This window comes from Lepidochelys kempii, chromosome 9 (genome assembly GCF_965140285.1).
Source record: "Lepidochelys kempii isolate rLepKem1 chromosome 9, rLepKem1.hap1, whole genome shotgun sequence".
NCBI classification, from domain to species: domain Eukaryota; kingdom Metazoa; phylum Chordata; order Testudines; family Cheloniidae; genus Lepidochelys; species Lepidochelys kempii.
Window position 1 is genome coordinate 35,015,450 of NC_136388.1, and position 20,147 is coordinate 35,035,596.

The 20,147-nt window shown below is 40.0% G+C and overlaps 1 protein-coding gene across 1 annotated transcript in view; it reads left to right on the forward strand.

The window, feature by feature from the left end:
- The window catches only part of COL4A4 (collagen type IV alpha 4 chain), a 129,633-nt gene that overhangs the window by 72,745 nt on the left and 36,741 nt on the right, over nt 1–20,147 (forward strand). Inside the window, exons 11-20 of the mRNA XM_078854334.1 lie at nt 2,776–2,959; nt 4,919–4,987; nt 5,875–5,982; nt 6,606–6,824; nt 8,278–8,430; nt 10,034–10,204; nt 11,494–11,637; nt 12,832–13,013; nt 18,469–18,543; nt 19,162–19,269. Coding sequence (XP_078710460.1) covers nt 2,776–2,959; nt 4,919–4,987; nt 5,875–5,982; nt 6,606–6,824; nt 8,278–8,430; nt 10,034–10,204; nt 11,494–11,637; nt 12,832–13,013; nt 18,469–18,543; nt 19,162–19,269 — 1,413 coding nt within the window. The remainder of the gene's footprint in view (nt 1–2,775; nt 2,960–4,918; nt 4,988–5,874; nt 5,983–6,605; nt 6,825–8,277; nt 8,431–10,033; nt 10,205–11,493; nt 11,638–12,831; nt 13,014–18,468; nt 18,544–19,161; nt 19,270–20,147) is intronic.

The window sequence follows — 20,147 nt, forward strand, 5'->3', positions numbered from 1 at the left end:
CCTTTCATCTCGTCTGTCTCCACCTCCAGAACCAGCGTCGCTCACCGGACTGCGTCGTCCTCTTCTGGACACTGCCCTCCAGCTGTGCCCCACTCAGTTCTTTTCTCCCTTTCTGGGAGACTGACAGTCCTTAGTCCAACCACTTGCCTCAGTGGCAAACTGCAGTCCCGATTCTAACCGCTCACCTCAGTGGCAATCCATTCACTGCAGTTCATTCACCAGCCACTCCCCTCAGTAGCAAGTGGGACAAGGGGGGGCCGGGGGCGGGATCCGGGCCTGCCTGCTACTCCCAGGCCTGACCCAGGGACCCTATAGCCGGCAGACACGTACTGCCCCTCCTCCAACTCTGAAATCATCCGTCTATTTGTTGGAGTTACAGTTAATCACTCAGGGACCAAAACCAATAGGTGATCAATCACACAACTTGAATTCTGAAAAAAATGCTGAATGAATTATTCTATGAACAAGAAATATGATGAATAAAGTATTCTTCACAAATAATTCATTATCTGTGTGTGCACATGTGTATGTGCTGTAGAGTGTTTGTGTGCTCTCACAGACATGCACAGACACTGGAGCAGCACAAATTATTCCTGGTTTATTTGTCATAGATTTCCTGAGACAGTGGTGTGAAATGGAGTTAATATTTTTTGCAAAGTTTAATTTGTGCAAATAGTGTATTTTCCTAAACGTTTAGGGGAAAATATAAAACTCTTGCAATTAAACTACTGCACATTTACCATGCTCCTGCATAACACTATGAGTGAAATCCTGGGTCCACTGAAGTGGATAGCAAAGTTCCCACTTAATACAATATGTAAAAAGAGAGAGAGAGAGACCCGCTACCTCCCATATGTCCTCATGATATCCATATGATAAACTGCAAAGCCATGTGACAATTACATTTAGTTGTTTCATCTGCACTCTGCCCATAAATGCATGTCCCCAAAGATATATCAACTATGCTAACATCCTAAATCTTTGAGCAGTTATGTCAATCACTTAAAACAAAACAACAAACTATCATAAAAACATTTCTTCCTTCTGCCCAAATGTCCTCGAAACTACGCTGCTTTGAGGTGCAGTTTATACCACTGTGTGGTTTAAGGTTCAATATCTTGTAACTATGCATAACTAAAAAACATGAATCTTACCTCACTGGAAAAGGGAGATTCCCAAATTGCTTCTAGCTCTTGCAATGTACTGCAATATCTGATTTTAAAGACATGACATTTTTATGTACACAAAGTTATTTTAGATCATTTAGTCACAGTTCCAACAATTAAAAAAAAAATTCTCTAAAGCATTTGTTGGAAGCCAAACATATGCACAAACAAGACACATGGTGGTGTGATGTAGTATTCAGGTTTTACTGACGCTCATTTGGGTTGCATAATGTGGCCACCCCAAACTCACGGTAATTATGATCATGTGATCTAACCTCTTGCATATCACAGGCCGAAGAACTTCACCCAGTAATCTCTGCATCAAGTCAGTAACTCTGTTTTAACGAGGATGTACGTTTGAGAAAGAGATCCAGTCTTGATTTAAAGACTTCAACCCACCACAATCCTAGAATAATTGTTCCAAATTAGGAGAGATGAACAGAGGAAGAAACTTAAATCCTGCATTAAAGAAATCCCACTTTATGAGCTGAAGAAAATTCTTGTAGAGCCTCAGACATTTTGTCCAAATATCAGTAATGATGACCTATCATTCAACTGAGGAGAAAGAAATAAACAGCTGCTATATATATTACTCTAAGCTTCTTTTTAATTGTTTTAAGGAATAAAAGGAAAAAGAGGCCCTCTAGGGGTTCCAGGACTTCCAGGCCAAAAAGGTACTGCTGGCAGAGATGGAGATCCAGGATTGCCTGGAGAGAGAGGAATTCAAGTATGTTTAACTTTGTTAGCAACTGTTTCATTCTTTGTTTTGAATTAATTTCTCATTTTACAAAAAAGTCAGTAAATTTTCCAAATTATTTACAGATTAAACTGTTTTATATTTTCCTAGTAACCTGTAGCTAACTGCTGACCAATGAAAAAAATCTAACTTCCTTATATAAACACTGCTCTTTATTTTAGGGATCTTACTCTTATCTGCATGATGTGCCACTGAGGCACAGCTTCCAAGTGTATCTATCTACCAGATGTTCCTATTAATACAACCTTGTTCAGAGTGCAGGCTTTAAGGGTTTTCCATTAAGTTGTACATCAGATGTATAGAAATATTTAGCTTTGATCAGGACTTCAGTTTTAAAATGTTTATCAACAACTTGATTGTAAATGATCATAGACCAGATTCCACTCTGTTACTCCTAGTCAACCCCACTGACTGCAGTGAAACTCACTTCTTGGTAAATGGCTTGTGCAAGGTTTTCCAAGCCATTAACTATCTCCAGTACTCATGCATGCATTGCGGTAAGCAGGCCTGTGGTCTGTTCCGAGGGGGATTCTAGCCCCTACAGCTACACCCACCTAATTCCCAGCACAAAGCCCATTCACTGAGGGATTGGATTTCACCCAGAGAAGAAATTTGTTCTTTATTTCAGGGACAACTACATGAGAGTACTGTAAAGTTACTAAGCCTATATTGCAGTTTGTAAGCCTACCGCAAGATTAATTTTAAAAAAATCACATGTATCATCCATTCAGTAATTTCATTGTGTAACCAAAGATTTTTCAAATATTGCTCTAATACTGGAGTTAATGAAAGAAAGCAAAGGGGCTAGTCTTATGGAGCTTATATATATATTTTTTTTCTTTTTTTAAATAGGGTGATGGTGGATCAGCACTGCCAGGTGATAAAGGATTTCTTGGGGCACCAGGACTTCCTGGTTCAAGAGGGCCTATGGGACCATCAGGTTTGGGATTTCCTGGCCCACAGGGAATCAGGGGTCATCCTGGAGACCCAGGAAGTACTGGCATAAGTGGGCCACCTGGTCTAAAGGGTCAAAGAGGTAATTTTGAAATTTAACATTAAAAACATTCTCATTGAATATGTGCTTGGTAGGATTCAAGTAATCTGCTTTTCAACTGGGATATCTGCATTCAGGAGCAGACACAGGTGAGGCACAAGAAACGTGAAATATCTGTGAATGTTGATTCACTGAGGCCCTGAACCTGCAAACCCTTACTTGTGTGATCCTGGTGGGACTACTCTCTTGAACAAGGAGTATTCATTTGAGTAAAGATTTGCAGGGATGGATGAAGGAACAGGGAAAATGACACAGTATTCACACAGTATAGAGCCATTGCTGATTCACGAAGTAGTGTTAGAATAACATATGGAAAGATGTCAGACAGAAAAGGTGGAATAGCATATGAAAAAGAAATAATAAATCAAAGTAGAAAACTGAGGCTAGTAAAGACATTGTAAATATGATTTCCATATGCTACATTTTAAGTATATACAGTATAATATTTAATATAAAACTGTGCAGTTCAAGTTTGCTATGTGATTCCAAAATGTCTAACTTCTATATTCTCAATTCTTTTACTTTCAGTATATTCCTGTTAATCTTGTGAATAAATCTTGTTTATTACAAGTTGCTACATGTGCAAAGCTAATTCTATCTAAAAATTATTTGGTTAAATCTGGTTAATTTTTTTCTAGATTCTGAGAAATCCAAATATAAATGTTTACTTCCTTAACTGACAGGGATTCTCATTTGAATAAAGTGAGAAAGATTTGGTCTTTATCTATATTTTATAAATCCTGTTAATGTAGACTTTTTTAAAAAAGCAAGTATGTATTTAAAATGTTACTACTGAAGTCATTACACTCTCCTACTCTTTATGGTAGACAAACTGTGGTTGAATTTCAGGTTTCCATCTTGCGGACTCCTTCCCTCATGAACCTTTGAATTCTCCTCTGATCTTCCCAAACTTCCTTCGCTGTTACTTCTAAAGATCACTTACCTTGTGTTAGAGGCCTTGACTTTCAATTAAACACCTTTAGTGTTTTATCAAACATCTTGTGTGTGACAAACCTTTTCCCATGTTTGACTTACACAAGCACCAAACCCTGGTGAATTTTCCAGTTCTTGGACAGTCTTGGACCCCTCTTTCCAAATACCTTATCACAATGATACATACATCCTATTTTGAACAAGCAACAGCTGTCACACTCACCCTCCATTTGCTATAACAACCCAGACAGGGTGAAGACTATTTATGAAGTGCCCTTTTTGGTTCTATACTGCATGCCCAGCTATCACCCTGAATTGTTTCTCTGCAGAACGTAAAGATATTTTAGCAGCAAAAGGAGAATTTTAATCAATTTTTAAATTATCACTACCTCCTCTATGCTGCGGACACTATTGGTCCTGGAATACTTTACTTGTCTGATATGCATGGGGTCGAAACTTGTTCTGAGAATTAGGAACTAATCTTAACCTGGACATCTCAGGTAGCAGATCAGCAGAGCCTGTCATTTCAACATTAAGGCAGCTTGCACCAAGATGCTTTGATGCAATGTAGCATTTAGAGGATATTGTGGAATTGCCTTAATTGTAGGCATAGCAGAAATTTACATACTTGAGATTAGAATGTCATATTCAAAGTCTCTCCACCTCCTCTCAGAGAATATTTTAAAGACAATATTTTTACTGCCAACACCACAGAAAATACAAATATATTATTTAATCTCTGCAGAATATATTCCCCACATCAACATTACAGTTGATCAAATTACTAATATAACCTTATATCAAATGTGTAATAAGAACATTACAATTAAAATACCCCTAAACTTAAAGAATATGGAAATAACTATTTGCATAAATATTCCATAATCCTTACAGTTTGTACATTTGGTTAATGACAATATTGATATTTTCGCACACCTTACAGTAGATAATCAAACTTGTTTTATTTGTGTACAATACTTGCATAATATTTTTTTTCTCTTGTTTCAGGTGACATCCACTGTTATGTTCCAGCATATCCTGGAAGTCCAGGCCCTCCAGGTTTTCAAGGGGCTCAAGGTGTGTTTATTCAGAGGGGAAAATGAAGGGTGTTCTGATTTTTATTGAATTTGTTAGTGTTTAAATGATGGTGAGTTGCTACTGAAAAGTAGCCAACTAAGAAACAGTAAGCCACATGATGAATGCTCCAGTTCAGTGGTTCTCAGACTGTGGGTGGGGACCCCAAAATGGGTCATGACTCCATGTTAATGGAGTCACCAGGACTGGCATAAATTTGCTGGGGCCTGGGACCAAAGCTGAAGTCTGAGCACCACGGCCGAAGCCTGAAGGCTTTAGCCCTGTGTGTCAGGACTCAGATTACAGGCCCCTGCTTGGGACTGAAGATCTGGGGCTTCAGCTTTGTCCCCCACCCAGGGCTCAGGCTGGCTCAGGCTTCAGTCCCCCCTCCTGGGGTCATGTAGTAATTTTTATTGTTGAAAGGGGGTTGCGATGCAACGAAGTTTGAGTACCCCTGCTATAGTTATTCTGTTTAACAGTGCGATTAAAACTGTGCTTAATCGCAATTAATTTTTTTAATCACGTGAGTTAACTGTGATTAATCAACAGCCCTAATTTATTCTGCTGTGGTTGTTTTACTATCATAGGGGCCCAGAATAACCCCGTTCTGGAGATTTACAGACTAGTGCACAGCCCTTGGGTCCAAGCTGTCAGCTGTCAGTCATACCTTCCTGTGCCAACTTGGCTGGCCCTTCCCACAATGTTCAGAAAGATATGAAAGCACTTGATCTTCAGAGCAGATAAAAAGGAGGGCTTGCTTGTAAATTCTACACAATGCAGCATACGGTGAAGATGCACCACTATTTACTTACATCTCCTTTTAGTTCACAGAGAGGTTTGATAGGTTACAAGCAGATCCTGGAAAATCTGTATTCTTTCTGTGTTCTTAGGACCAAAGGGATTAAGAGGACCCCCTGGTCCTCCTGGGCCAAATGGCTTTGATGGGCAAAAGGGCCAACGAGGCAAACCAGGAACATCAGGAGATATAGGGCCAGATGGTAAGTGAGAGGGAGATGGTATCTTTTTTACCCCTGAAACATGGAGCTGCACAGACTGTTAATACATGTGCATGTATACTTACACAGGATAGGGTAAGCTGCCTTGCTAGTTTTAACCATCTCCGCCCTTTCCCCGACAAGCTGGATGTGTGTCTAAAGTTCAGTTGTTCAGGTTGGGATGGAAGTTACTTCTCCAGTTAGGCTGTTGTATAGATGTATCCCTTCCACTATTTTCTGTTACCACAATAGAAGGTGCTGCTGAGAATTGATCAATTCAGACCTGTAGCAGGAGCATGATTGTTATATGTAAACCTTGCAGGCTCATGGAGAATATATTTACTCCCAAAGGGATTGGAATAAACAAGGATGGGGAATACACAAAACCAATATATCCTGCCCCAAACACATAAGTATCACCCCCCTTTGGCGTATCACTTCCACAATGGGTCGTTGGTTTCTCATGCAATATCATTATCCAGTGAGAAACCTGAAGTATGCAAATGTTATTTTGCATATAAATGGAATATATTTTCATTCTATTAAATTTGCATTATGGTAGTCCACACCTTTAAAACATACCATTTGAATGGTTGTCTACGTTGTGTAATTTTTAAATTCAATAGGCTTTCGAGGCAATCCTGGTGATCCAGGTGATGAAGGTGAAAGAGGCTCTTCTCCTGATGGTGCCCCAGGTTTCCCTGGCAGTCCTGGACTTTCAGGTCAGAAAGGTGTTCCAGGTGATACCAGTTATGGTCTTCCAGGAATTCCAGGCCACAGAGGATTGCCAGGATTACCTGGTTTACAAGGAATACGAGGTGAATCAGGCACTCCTGGGCCACAAGGTATGAGTCCTATTTCTATTGCGTTTAAAGCATAAAGACAGACACTGGGGCTTATGCTGATCTCTCTCTTATGTGGCTCCACAGTGACTGATGTGAAGTTACTCCTGATTTTTGCAACAGTATAAATAAGAGCAGAATTACATCCCTGGAATAGAAGAAAAATATTCATGCTTCACACAACAATATTTTAATCTGCTGTCCATGACACACACACACTAGTACACCCTAAAAAGAAACAGGGCTCATTTGATAGAACAAGGAATAGTCAACTAAGCAGCTCAGCCACTTTGTGTATAAACATTCGAAATACGGTGAAACCTTTACAAAGCCCTTGAAAGTTATGGGCATTTAGGAAGTAGTGGGTATGTAATGCAGACAAGAAGATACAATTACTTACCTGCAATAATTCTTCTTTGAAGTAATCATGATACACAGTGTCCTCTACTTGATCTCTCATTGCCTGTGTGAGAGAGCTGCCAGGTATTTTGCCCATGGTAGGCATGCACAAGCCTCTACTCAAACATGTTCAAAATGCAGGTACCATGAACCCCTTTGAATTCTACAAGTTGGCCAAAAACGCTCTCTGCATCCATTGATCAATATCCATTGATGCTAACTGGATTTTTCCTGAAAGGAACTGACTGGACGATTCTAATGGAATTTACACTTAAGGATAAGTCGGGCACTGGAGAGATCTACAGGGTTGGAAGCAGGAAGAAGCCTTCCCCAATGCCATGGCATGGCAGTGGAGCTTTCTATTATAATTATTTGTATCACAGTAGCACCTAAAGGCCCCAGCTGAGATTAGGGCCTGTTGTGCCAGGCACTGTATGTACACATAGGAAGAGCCAGTCACTGCCCCAGATTGCTTATAGTCAATAGACAAGTCAGACAAAGGGTGGGAGGAGAAACAGACACACACAGAGGTGAACTGACTTGCCCGAGGTCACACAGCAGCTCGGTGGCATACAGAGAACAGAACATGACTATGTTATCACAAAGCGGGTACCTCTTAGTTCATGCTAGCAGGCACTTACAGTTCAGCAAATTAGTGTGGACTGCAGTTCACAGCCCCACAGTCCACACTGCAGGGCCATGTGGGTGAGCCTACCCTGGTTCTGCCACCAGAAGGTCCTCCTTACCCATAGAGGCAGGAGTCAGTATTTGCCCCAGAAAGCAGGATGCAGCAGTTCTCAATAACAGCCAACTCCAAAGTGTAGGAAAGTAGCAAACATTTTTGAAAACCTATAGAGAACCTATACGATCTTTCGGCCCACTGGTGCTTGGTGCAGCATGTTCTATACCTTCCCTTTACTCAGCATGGTCTCATCCCAGCCTGGTCAGGCAGGTAAAATACAACAATAATTGAATACGTTGCCCTGAACTCTACGGGGATGTAGCTAGGGGAGTGGATGGGAATTTTTTTGTCAGGACAAATATTGCATCTTTTTAGGACAGTCTGGCAGACCAGGATTTCCAGGTGCTACAGGTCTGAGAGGCAGAAAAGGTGAAATAGGAGCTCCAGGTTCACCCGGTCAGCCATGTGATACAGGCTTACAAGGGCCACCAGGACAGCTAGGAGTTCTTGGACAGCGAGGCCCTCCAGGTAAACTGTGCTCATAACATTACATTCCAGTTCTAAACTTTGGGCATCTTTTTCCAGTGAATATCTACAAACTCAGTAATCCCCCATTCCATTTATTCTCTGTCCCATTGATTTTCTATCTGCAGATAATCACTTTGAGCCTCCCTTTGTTCCCAGAGAATGCCAATAGCAAAGCTCCTAATTGATTTCAGTGGTACCAGAGCAAAAACCTTTGTGAAGCTGTCATTTTGATTTAAGAAAAACATCAGCTAAGAATGACTGAATTATGTGACTAGTGAAGATCCTAGCTTAAGGTGTAGTAAACTGAAAGTGTCTTCCCTTCCTCTCAGTGGCTTCTCCCCCCACAGCTAGCTCATTTCTACAGTGGTGTCTTCCTGCTATCTCTTTGAGCGTTACATGAGGATGTGCAAATAAAATAACCATGGCTGTCCATCTTATATTGAGGAGCAATTCATGTGCCACCATGTTAAAATTAACTACTGGAAACCTTCTAGTTAGGGAGGTTTATCATGGTGATATTTAAAAAAAATAAACCCAACCCCTAAACTTTGGGACTCTCACAGCCACCCTTCCCTCATTGTGCTCTCATCTGATACCCCTCACTACAGTTCTATCATATTTTTAACTGTTATGTGTTATTTTGCCCATATTTGTGAATCAGAGCAATGGTCCCCTTGATAGTGGAAGACAAAGTTATAGGGTTCAGAAAGAGAGAATCGTGAATTCAGAGTCTTCCATACAGTTACACAATTGCTTTTTGTTAATACAAGACATGGGGAGTTTGGGATTCATGATGTAGTTGGTTTGAGCAGAGATCTTAAGTTTTTCACTTATACTTCTATTCTGAACTCTTGTGCTACATTTAATTCTCTCCTGCATACTGACGGCCTGGCTGACATGTCAGAGACAGTCCAATGAGGATCTTTCGGCCCACTGGTGCTTGGTGCAGGGTGTTCTGTACCTTCCCCTTACTCAGCATGATCTGATCCCAGCCTGGTCAGTGGAGTGAAAAGCTCAAGGTCCCTCCCAAACCTGTCTCCGATAGTATAATGCATTGCTTAACTGGCCTTGTAAATATGCATTCATTGTGGTTTAATACAATGGAAGAGTTAAGTATTTCCTACTTTGTAATTTCAGTATCTTAAAAGTGTGCTCTTTATTTAGCATGTAGTCACAGCCCAAGCTTAGGTAAAAGTGTCACTGAGCAAGACTGATGGAAAAATTGCTGTTGATACTGTTTTTCTATGGAAAATTGGATTTTCAACTGAATTCAATTTTTCACAAAAAAAGCTTTTTGTGGAAATTTTTTATCAAAAATAACAACACCCGAAAAATCTAAATATTTCATTTGAAAACCAAAATATTGATGGGGCCAGGAATTCCTGTGATGTACCATCTCCCCACTCCGAGGAGGCACCGTGGCAATGTTTACAAATCAAAATATTTCAGTTTTCAGCCCAGTGTTTTCAGTATTCAAGTTTCCACCAAAAATCAATAATTTTGTATAAGACCCATGCCCCCATCCTTTTTATGACCATCTGTATTACTGAATCTTCTTTTGTGTTTCTGGGTATAAAATGAGTAAAATAAACTGTTTTCTCAGGCTTACCAGGTTTTAAAGGTCAGAAAGGAGACATGGGCCCACCAGGGCCAGCTGGAATGAAAGGCCTACCAGGATCTCCTGGTGTACCAGGGTCCCCTGGTCCTCCAGGCCCTCGAGGATATCCAGGGCTTCCTGGGAGCAATGGATTACCTGGACTCCCAGGCCAACGAGGTATATGAAGCCTAATGTATCTATCACCCTGTTACATATAACTCTTTTAAAGAGCTGCTCCTTATCAAATGATGTCAGTGAGAGTACTTTGCACTGTTCACACCCTTCCAGCTTCTACTACATGTATCTGTGAAAAACAATGAGAATATCACCCTTTCTTATGTCTCTTGGAGCAAAAGTGAAACAAGCGTAAAGAGTTTGCAGCTTGCAGGGAGCACCAAAGATTCTTTGGTTTTGGTTGTTTTTATGAAACCTACAGGCAAATTTCTATGGACTATTTCATTCTTCCTGTTTGCAACAGGTCATTATTGTGTCCTGGTTTCAGTGCAATATTGTGTGAGAGCATACTCATGTGTGCCTAAGAGGTATGAGATCATGTGATTGTGGAAACAGCTTCTCCCAGCTGGGAGTCCTCTCTAAAGCTACCAGCATTTGGGGAATTGTTTAGTAAAACCTTAGCAACAGTTTAGATTTGAAAGTAAGAGATATTTACTGAGGCACTAATGGAGTGCTTTAAAAATGCGTAAATACATTTACAAAAGACTGAACTACTTTCCTCAAACTTAAAAAGATATAACCATTTGGCTTGAAACTAAGTATGAAATAAGCGTTTAAACCCGAAAGGAGGAGAATTTTCCCGAAAGTTATGAGAGTGAAAATATGGGAGGTTAATTGCCTGTGGGCTGGCTGCTCCAGTCCGTCAGGCCACTTCATACCCAATAATGTCATAAAGTGGCTTTAAAATGGCTGGAGTTAGCTAGCTGGTGGAGAATTCTCCTCACAGAGGGGGACTCTGCCAGAGGGAAATCAGGCAGTGACAGCCACACACCTCATGCTGGAGAAAAAAGAGGGAGGGAGTATATCCAGAAGTCCAAGAGGAGGGGCAGGTAGAGCCCCAGTATGCTTGATCTTCCACTGATACAAAGTCTGAGCGGAAGTTAGAGCAGCGGAAGGCTAACACTTTTGCCAGGGCTTAGTGGGAAAGTATTAAGGAGCCTCAACTGGCTCCCTTCCATTACACCTGAGTGTAATTCCATGTGTAACTTTTGTAGCTCAGACACCAGTGATGAGCATCAGCTAAGTACCTAGATAGTGAATGTCTGCTGCTGCGTGTTCTATTGTTACCCAGCTTACCTTAGTATTACCCAAATATATCTGCTGTTGGTTCTCATATATTACTAACTTCCCAAAACTCTCTCTAAACTGTCTACCTTTTGTATGGCACTCTTTCTAATAGCACAACAGTAGGCTGTTAGATAAACACATCAGTATCTTAACATTATTACCAGGTAGCAAAGGCATCCAAGGCATCCAAGGTTTCCCAGGAATCTCAGGAAAAGGCGGACAGACAGGAATCCCGGGTGGACCTGGTGAACAAGGAGAAATGGGCTCAAGGGGGCCTTCTGGAGAATGTGGGGATGGAGGGCAAAAAGGTATGGAGAATCCATATTACCTGCCTTCCAATTAGTTTTTTATTTTCATTTTTGTTAATAAAATTGTTTTAATTCCATGTGGTTATAAAAGGCCTCTAATCAATTCACTGCCATTTTCAAGTGGGATCAATGGAGTTAAGCCAGTGTAAGTCAGGTGTACATGCAAGCAGAATCAGATGGTCTGTTTAATGAGTCTGCTTTTTCATGCACCTGTTTGTTTTTATGTGCCTTTTACACCCACTGCTGCATCTGGTGCAGCTCTCTCTCAACAGGGGTAATGAGCAATTGTATGTCATCACCAACAGATTTGAAACAAGGCATTCTTTAAGGTTCTGTCATGTTTTTCTCATTGTTCAATGTAAATATAAAGTTTATTGGCAATATCATGCCTAAACATTAAAAGAAGGAATAAAGTTCAACCTGCCAAATACATAGTCAGTGAGAAACAAAAGATCTGCCCAATGGCAAGTCCAGTAGCCCTCAGGCAAACTACTCCACCCAAACCTGAAGCAATTCCCAACTCACACAAAGAAAAGAGGTATACGGATTAATATAAAGAGGGGAAAGACAAAATAAATTCAATGATAAACTTGTTCAAATAAATGGGACTTACATTACGTTCTAAAGAGAAGAGAAAGGGGCACTCTGGTAAGACTTTGGGAGAGAGTTCAAGCACTTAAATGTATTTTAATGACATTTTATGATAGTGTGGTCAGCTAGCATTTGTATAGATTATATTCACCATGGTCTTCTTCAAAGGTGAAAGAGGTGCTCAAGGAGACAGTGGCTTCATTACCTTATGGCTGGAAAAAGGACAAAAGGGGGAACAAGGGCTTCCTGGTGAGGCTGGGTTTCCAGGGGAAACAGGTGAGCTCATAAATGTGTGTGTGTACACCCACTTTGCCTGATTTTTAAAAATGTCTACAATTTTTTGTCACAGTGCCGCAATTAATAGTTGTTTCAAAATTGCAGGCATAAGTGTGAACACAAATAGTAGTATTTGAATATCCAACTACCCCATTATGCTGACATGTCCTTTAGTTAGTTGTATAAGTACTACAGTTTGTCTACAATTTATTACGTACTTCATGAATTGTGGGCGCACAAGTGTACCCACAAAAATGTGGTACTAAAATGTATCAGCCAAGGACCAGGATAAATTTACAATAATCTTTTGTTGTGGAATACTTTCAGGTGAAAAAGGCAGTCTTGGAATCAGAGGGATCCCAGGATTTCCAGGCAAAGATGGGCTCCCAGGAACTCAGAAGGGTGAACCTGGGGATCGTGGGCAGATTGGGTTTCCAGGGCTGCCAGGCTCCCCAGGATTGGGAGGTTTAAGAGGAATTACTGGTTTTCAAGGACAACCAGGTGCCCAGGTAAGCTAAGAGCAATAGTGCAAGATCATGGATACATAATACTGTACTGCATTTTTATACTTCTTGAGAACTCAATCCAAGAAACGTGTCTGATTGTGGTACACAAGCCATATGAGCGTGCTTAGAGAGCTCATACACCAGGTCACACCTAAACCTCTGATTGGCAGAAGCTGGGACTGCATGACAGGAGATGGATCCGTCAATAAATTGCCCTGTCCTATTCATTTCCTCTGAAGTATCTGGGACTGGCCCATCTTGGAAAACGGGATACTGAGCTAGACGGACCATTGGTCTGACCCAATATGGCTGTTCTTATTATCTTATTCAGAAGACAGCATTGGCCCAGCATGCAAGGTCAACAACTGTGAAATTTGTTTGTTGCTGTTATTTTCACTTATTTTATACTGGGGCTGGATGGGGTCTTTTGTCACCTCCATGGTGCATAGAGTTGTTTGGTTCCACTCTCTGTAGTTGGGAACCCTCACCAGATTTCACTGACTAACAAGAAAGGTGCATGAGCAGTCTATCCTCTGATATTATTCCCAAGGACACATGGATGGAGTCACCTACTCTACGCATAGTGAGATGGCAATTGAATGAGGCTGAAGTTTACAGAGCCACTTCCAAGAGCAGCCTGCTTGTTTGCATGCATAGTCCAGGAGCATCCCTTGGTCTTTACCCCCTATAGAGGCAGCTTACAGTGAACAGAACCCTGGAAAATACTGTTTCCAAAGGAAAAATGTACAAATATGCATGATATAGTTGAAATTAGAGGCAAGTTCTTCACTATCTTGCATCTTATGCAATGAGTCAATGGGATTGCACAAATGTAAATCCAGTTGAATTTAGGCCGTTATATTTACATATTCTTTGTTTTCAGTGTTGGGTCTGTGTTTTACCAAATTATTTTTGAGGGACAGTGTAAAGCTTTGTACTGCTGACTACATATCCTTGTTTACGATGAAAAACTAGATTTTTTTTTTTTTAATATTAGAGGGTCAACACTAATTTCTTGGGGGTCAACAAAAGTGGAGATAACATGTTTTTTATTTATTTGTGTTCTTGTGTAAAATACATTACTGAAGTACCATTTTTGAATTAAACTACAGTTGCATTAATTGGATCACCTAGAGGGAATTTCAGATATTTGAGCCAAATTCTAGCCTTAGCAATATATACACAGATCTAACTCAAGACAATTGGCGTTTCCTGCATATATCAAAGGTCAGCATTTAGCCATTATTTGACACAGACTAGTGGATTAGTCCAAAGAATCATACAGTGAAGACAATAATATTGACATTTAGTATCAGTCTGTTCATCAGTGCAACAGAGTCAAATGTTTTTACAGATTGTGCCTCTTATGTATATTATATTTTAAACAGAGTGTTTTTTTAATAATGTATCAGGGTGAGCGAGGTTTACCAGGAATTCCTGGATATCCAGGCTGTGATGGTGCAAAAGGACTTAAAGGTAATAAGCTGAAACATACAAGCTATATGAAATAAACAGTATTTTGTTAGGTTGCTGTGTACTTTGATATATTCAATGAACCGTCTAGGGGAAAGAGACAGAGATAATTCACACATGAAAATCATTAGACACAAGACTGTTTTATGCCTAAATAAAAAGTTTTCATTTAACTATAGTAAGACATTTGGTGATTTATCACTTGAAAAAAAGGCTCTCGGTGACTTTGAAGATGACTGTGTCTTAGTTAAATTTCACAAAATCATAGCTTCAGCCCAAAAATGAGTAAAACACCAATATATCTACAAAATACCATGGGATCTGTCAAGGTTCCTTCCCCACTCTGAACTCTAGGGTACAGATGTGGGGACCTGCATGAAAGACCCCCTAAGCTTATTTTTACCAGCTTAGGCTAAAACTTCCCCAAGATATAAACTGTTTTACCTTTTGTCCCTGGACCTTATGCTGCCACCACCAAAGTGTCTAACAAAAATAACGGGAAGTGCCCACTTGGAAACTTCTCCCCCCCCCCAAATATCCCCCCAAGCACTACACCCCCTTTCCTGGGGAAGGCTTGATAAAAATCCTCACCAATTTGCATAGGTGAACACAGACCCAAACCCTTGGATCTTAAGAACAATGAAAAACGATCAGGTTCTTAAAAGAGAATTTTAATTAAAGAAAAACCTCTGTAAAATCAGGAAGGGAAATACCTTACAGGGTAATCAGATTCAAAACATAGAGAATCCCTCTACGCAAAACCTTAAGTTACAAAAAGACACAAAAACAGGAATATGAATCCCATTCAGCACAACTTATTTTATCAGCCATTTAAACAAAACAGAATCTAACACATATCTAACTAAATTGCTTACTAACTTTTTACAGGAGTTCTGACCTGCATTCCTGCTCTGGTCCAGGCAAAAGCATCACACAGACAGAGAGAACCCTTTGTTTCCCCCACCCCCTCCATCTTTGAAAGTATCTTGTCTCCTCATTGGTCATTTTGGTCAGGTGCCAGCAAGGTTATCTTAGCTTCTTAACCCTTTACAGTTGAAAGGGTTTTGCCTCTGGCCAGGAGGGATTTAAAGGTGTTTACCCTTCCCTTTATATTTTTGACAGGATCAAATGACAGGACACAATGGTTATCTAGATGGCTTTTGTGATTAAACTTGTATTAGTTTTCAGATAAAGTATGTACGAGACCTAAGGAGAAAGGGGAACATCACACATGAGTGGAAGAGAAGACAGGAGAAAAAATACTTGCATGAAAAGATGAACATGAAACTATATTTTGCAGGCAGCTAAGGGTCACATTTTCAAAAGTGGCCTCTCGATGTGTGCCTTTTTTTGGCGAAGTGTTGCCAACTCACAATTTTATTGCAAGTCTCACAACAACAGTGTGGGTGTTTCGTTTTGTTTTTTAAAAGGTTCTTGTTATATTTGGATTTCTGCCTCCAAACTCATGCAGTTTATCTTGAAGGGGATCCAGGGAAATGTGGCATGACGGAATGGGAGAATGTGATGGGGAGGAGAATGAGGAGAAAGGGAGGGAAATACGGACGTGATAAATTTAGAGAATAGGTGGGGACAGTAGACTGTGGGGGAGCACTGAGAGGAGAATTGGAATGGGGACAGCTGCCTATCTGGAGAGGAGAAGAGAGAGAGACTGGCAGCTCTTCACATCCCTGGGGATAGGCTAGGATGATCAGTAAAGAAGGCAGCCTGTATTTTGCATGTGTATTTCTGACTGAATTTTGAACATGAGATGAGCTCACACCAGTTGAGATGGGGGATTCCCTAGAAAAGGTGACATCATAAAATGGCCCAAAAAACAACACAATTTATAATTATTCTTAAATCGCATGCTTTTGTGTCATCTAGCTTATGATTTTTGAACATTCAGGACAGCTGTAATCTGATTTGTGTGCACAAATTTGGTAAATAGTTTACACAAACACAACCTTTGACACCACCAAGTTTTCATGTCCAATTTTTCTCATTCCTATTTCGAGGATGAGATGAGACCACTTTGAAAATTTGACCTTGAATATTTAAAGGCAGTTTATGAAGAGCAAGAGGTATCAGCTGAATTGTTCTATTGTTTCAAGCTTCCGTAGAATATGATTTTCTTCTTAAAACTAGTTTATACAAAAATAAGAGTAAAAGAACGTGAAGACCAGAGATTTATTTGGAAGAAAATACAGAGCAAGGGAAATTCCTTCTCCAGATTCTTTTCCATGGCTCTAGCAATTCAGCATCTTCCTAGCCAGGGAATGTATTTTCACAAAAAATAAAAAAGAATTTATGAACAAATATTTGCGATAAAGAGAAATCCTTTATCAGAAGTGGGCTAAAAGGGGGTTATAACACATGTAACTGAATTTAAAAAATAAAAAGTTGGCTGGAGTAGGTGGCAATCAAGTTATTAAACAGGATCTTTTCTGGTCAGGGAGGATTGCTGTGACATAGAATCACTGATAACACTTGAATTCAAAAGTCTTCTCTATGCGTTTCACAACCATCTCAGACAGAGAAGCTAGAAGCCAGCAGGTGTGAGTGGGAGGTATTGGATACCTGCATAATAATCTGGGGTGAAAGGGCTGTGGAACCATGAATTTGATGTGGGAGGAGTTTGAGGAATAGAAACAACAGAAAGAGAGTCCATTATAAAGGGAGGAATTGAAGTAGAGTGGAGAAGGCCAGGCACAGCATCTGTGTTGGCTCAGAAACCCAAAAATTGTTCTTAAGAAGCCTTTTCTGAGTAAACAGACTTAAACTGTGTGGATTTTCCTTGCCTTTTCAAAGTTATTTCTGTAGGAACTGTGTGCTTTATTGTAATACTTGGTATTTATGTAGCACTTCTCAAATCTGGGGCAATTAATGAGTTCCTTACTGAGTTTTTACTCAGGCAAATTCCCATTGAACTTAATGGGAGTCATATTGAATGTCAACTGAGTTGATACCTCAGGATATGGCTTTTGATCAGACAGTCTGAGAATTAAATGATGTATTAGGGAAATGGGGATATAATATCTCCACCTATCTAGGCTCTTACACTGCACCTGTCACAAGCTATAGAATGCCAGAATATTCAGTAGCTAATGCCACTTGCCCCTCAAAAACTGTCCTTAAATGTTCAAGGCCATCATTCCCTAATTAACTAGAAATAGGGATATTGTTCTAATGCTGTGTCTGTGTCCATTCTCCTTTCTCTCCTAAAGCAGAAACAAACTACTTCTACAGTCCAAAACTTCCTGATTGTCAGGAAGTCATTTCAGTAGTTCTCCTCTATGTATTTTTCTATTAATTCCATTATCATTTGCTAAGTGTTTTATGATACACTACTTACCTTGGTCCACAGCTTTAAGACATTTGTGTGCATCTTGCTGTACTAGAGATTTCACAAATAATTCACTTCTGAAGGCTAAAACAAGCATACAAAAGCAAGCGAAAGATTAAATCTTCAGGAGGCACTCAGTTATGATGATGATGGGGGCTATACAAATACTTAGCTACACAGAATACCCAGACTCCTGAAGTTTCCAAAAGGTTGATTGATACTTTGTTTTTAGAATGCTGTTGGCATACTTAACAGTCTGTTACTGTGTGTGTACAGGACCTGGCGCAATGGGGCCCATTCCCAATTAGTGTTAAGTGATACTGCAGTATCAAATACATCTATATTGTCCATATTTAACATAAAAACTTAGCACAGTCACTTGCAAAGAAGCTTTCCCTTAATCCCACATTCTTTGTTTCCTAGTATGAATTTATCAAGGACAATCCTCTAGTTTTTTGTGTTCTTTTGGTCCAACGAAATAAAATAATACAATTTGATTTATTTTTTAATTGAGAATTGTTTTTGTAATTTTAGCTATTAATATTTGGAAGTTACTGGACCTTCAAAATTATCTTTTTGGTTTTGCAGATGAAACCGACACTGATCTCTAACGAAAGTCATTTGTATTTTTAACTTGAATAGGTAACAGAGGTGACTCGGGCAGTCAATATGGTCCACCTGGTCAAAGAGGTCTTCCAGGAGATCGTGGATCACCAGGTACATTTGGGTTATTAAGAAAAAATTAGTGCTTAAATCGATTTAAAAGTTTCTATAGGATTTTTTTCATGATTTGCTGCTTTCAGTATTTGCAGCTTAATACTAATGACTAATGCAAAACAATGGCTGTTGGGTCTTTGGAAGCCCAGGACCAAAAAGGCCTCACAATTTATAATATAGTCCATAAATGAACACAGGACTTAGGGTCTGCTACTGTCCAGATGCATCATTGATGAGCACTCTGCTAGCCACCTGAAAGTTCTCTCTTGCAGTCTCTGGGAACAGACCTTTCTTCTTCAGCCACATGGAAGAGGAAGGAAAAAAAGGAAGATCTGTCAACTTCTTCCCAATCACACTGAGAGTAAAAGGAAGATCAGTAATTCCATGTCCTATCGCTAATTTAAATAAATTCACAGTCCATACATCGGAGAGACCAGAGCAAAACAGCATAATAAACACATCTGTGTGTCTGAAATGCTGAACTATTTGTGTAAAACTCTTCCTTTTTCAGGAGTATGACATGAGGAAGCATATTGAGCTTGGCATTTTTTAAACATACCACAGTGTGAGCCATGGACGTCTTTAAACCTGAAACTGTTATATTTGTCTTTTTTTAAGGACCCTGTGGATTCCCAGGAGAGCAAGGTTTACCAGGTTTCCAAGGGGAACCTGGAAGACAAGGACCCAAGGGGATGCCTGGATCCCCAGGAGCAAAAGGCTTTCCAGGTAAAGTCAAATAAAAAAAAACAAAAACAGAAATGGATGAGAATTACTTCAAAATGGACAAAAAGTGAGGCAGTCTGCAGTGCAATTCAAAACCATGAAGCTAGCAACAGAGAGTAGGTTGGTATCAAAGGCAGCATGAAGACTTGTGTCAGAAACTACTGGAGCGAAGTAGCAGAGATTCTTCCAAGAGGGGCCATAAAGGAGATTCAAGGAAAGCTAACAATGTTTTTGGATAGAATTTTTGGCCCCAGATGCCTGTCAATAACCACTGTGTACTGAACAGTATGGGAGAAATAACAGCTAAGGGAGCAGGAGTAAAAAGGTTTGCATATTAAAAATGTTTTCCTCCTTCAGGTGCTACATGTGATTTGGGATTGCCAGGAGTTCCAGGTGGACAAGGCAATACCGGGCCTTTAGGAGCTGCAGGATTGCCAGGATCACCTGGTCCCCTAGGCAGGAAAGGTAAGTGCTATAGACAACATTAGTCACACATTACAGTTCAAGTAATGGTGTCAGAAATTACTGGGAATTTTGTGCAGTAATAAATGTAACTGAAAATAGAGAGGATTTTCAAAAGCATTTAGCATTGGCCTAAGTCTGCTCCCGTTGAAATCAATAGTAAAATTCCCCTTTGACTTCAGTAACTAGAAGACTTAGGCCAACTCTGAGCAGGTTTGAAAATCCCACCCTTAAAGCACAAATGTTGGCCAAAGAAATCAGGCTACAATCTAAAGTAAATAAGGAAGCAGAGACATAAACCTTAAATTCTGGTTCAGCCGGTATAACAGGGCAGAGTATGACACAAGAACAGTAAAATTCTCTGAAGATAGATATTTCACTAACACTTCAGTTACACTGTAATTTACTTTCCGGCCATG